Source organism: Apaloderma vittatum, unplaced genomic scaffold, assembly GCF_000703405.1.
Source record: "Apaloderma vittatum isolate BGI_N311 unplaced genomic scaffold, ASM70340v1 scaffold12304, whole genome shotgun sequence".
Lineage (NCBI taxonomy): Eukaryota > Metazoa > Chordata > Aves > Trogoniformes > Trogonidae > Apaloderma > Apaloderma vittatum.
The window spans coordinates 1018-2180 of record NW_009713233.1 but is presented as its reverse complement, the minus strand read 5'-3'; the positions used below and the strand labels follow the sequence as shown (position 1 = coordinate 2180).

General features: G+C 63.6%; 1 protein-coding gene across 1 annotated transcript in view; it reads right to left on the bottom strand.

Annotated features, from left to right (window-relative positions):
• LOC104273090 (selenium-binding protein 1-like) overlaps positions 1-791 on the bottom strand; it is a gene marked incomplete at its 3' end in the record, with an annotated part of 2824 nt that extends 2033 nt beyond the window's left edge. The window contains 2 exon segments of the mRNA XM_009868296.1: positions 39-153; positions 788-791. Of these exon segments, the coding sequence (XP_009866598.1) occupies positions 39-153; positions 788-791 (119 nt within the window).
• Positions 792-1163: the final 372 nt, after the last annotated feature.

The window sequence follows — 1163 nt, the reverse complement described above, 5'->3', positions numbered from 1 at the left end:
GGTCACCAGCCCAGTAAACCCCCCGTGAAGAGCCCGGTACCTGGCCGTAATGGGCAGATTTGGGGTTCAGGTCGACGGTGGCCAGGAAGTCAGGTTCCTCGATGCACGTTCCCCTGTAGGTGCAGGTCACGTAGGCAACCTCCTCCCTAGGAGCTGGGCAGTCAGAAAGCTTGTGTTAAAACCCGCCGCGGGCCAGCCAGGAGAGAAAAGAAGGAGCCTCAACGGCCTCTCAGATAGGACTGAACTTATTTTTCTGGATGCTGCAAGCTTCCTCCTTGCTCACTGCCCACTGCCCAGCCCGGCTTCTGTCACCGAGCAGAGGTAAGAGACCCACAGCAGCGGATCCCACCCCGTGACGGCTCTCTGCCGAGGAGGGACGGGGCTGGGCGCACACGGCTCCACAAGGGTGGGCTCCGCTAGCAGGAGCTCCTTCCCCATCCCCACCCATCCCCAAACACGCCCCAGACGACTTGCCTTTCGCATCGTGGCAGGAGGAGTACTCGCAGCACTGAACTCTGCATCTGTCTGGGTTGAGGAGAAGAAAAGAGTAGAATGAGCAACGTGCACGGCCCAAGAGGAGCCTGTTCCGAAGAAAACCTCCCACCCGATGGGTCCCCGGCTGCCAGTGGGGACCAGGCTCCCCGTCCCTCTGACCGTGCCCCCGCAGACGGGGAGGCCGCCCCCAGCACGGACGCTGCAGCCACTCGGCAGGAGCTTCTGCAGGCGAGAGGGAGCCCCAGAAGTGCTGCAGGGGAACAAGTGCCCCGGTCCCCTGAGCATCTCTTACCCATGCCGAAGGCTTCCCGGTGCCTCTCCTCAAGAGCAGCGGTGCTGGAGCTGGAGGTGCAGCTGTCTGCCTCGCTGGAGCGGGTTGGTGGTGCCTGGGCTGCTCCCGGGGGTTCTTATGTACCTGGCCAGGGGCTGGGCGGAGGCAGCGAGTGGCCAAGGGAGGAGCCGTGGCTCCCCAGCGTTTGGGAGGTGCCGGCCCAGCGCTGCGGCTTGTTTCCGCCTTGCTAACCACCAATCTAGAGGAGAAATCTGCTGGCCGTGCAGGTCTTTTCCTCAAGCACAGCCTCCCCTATCTGATCCCCGGCACCCAGAGGTTGCCACTGGACTCCTCTGGCTCTGGAGGCCTCCGCGGCCCGCACGAACACCCTGCTCAT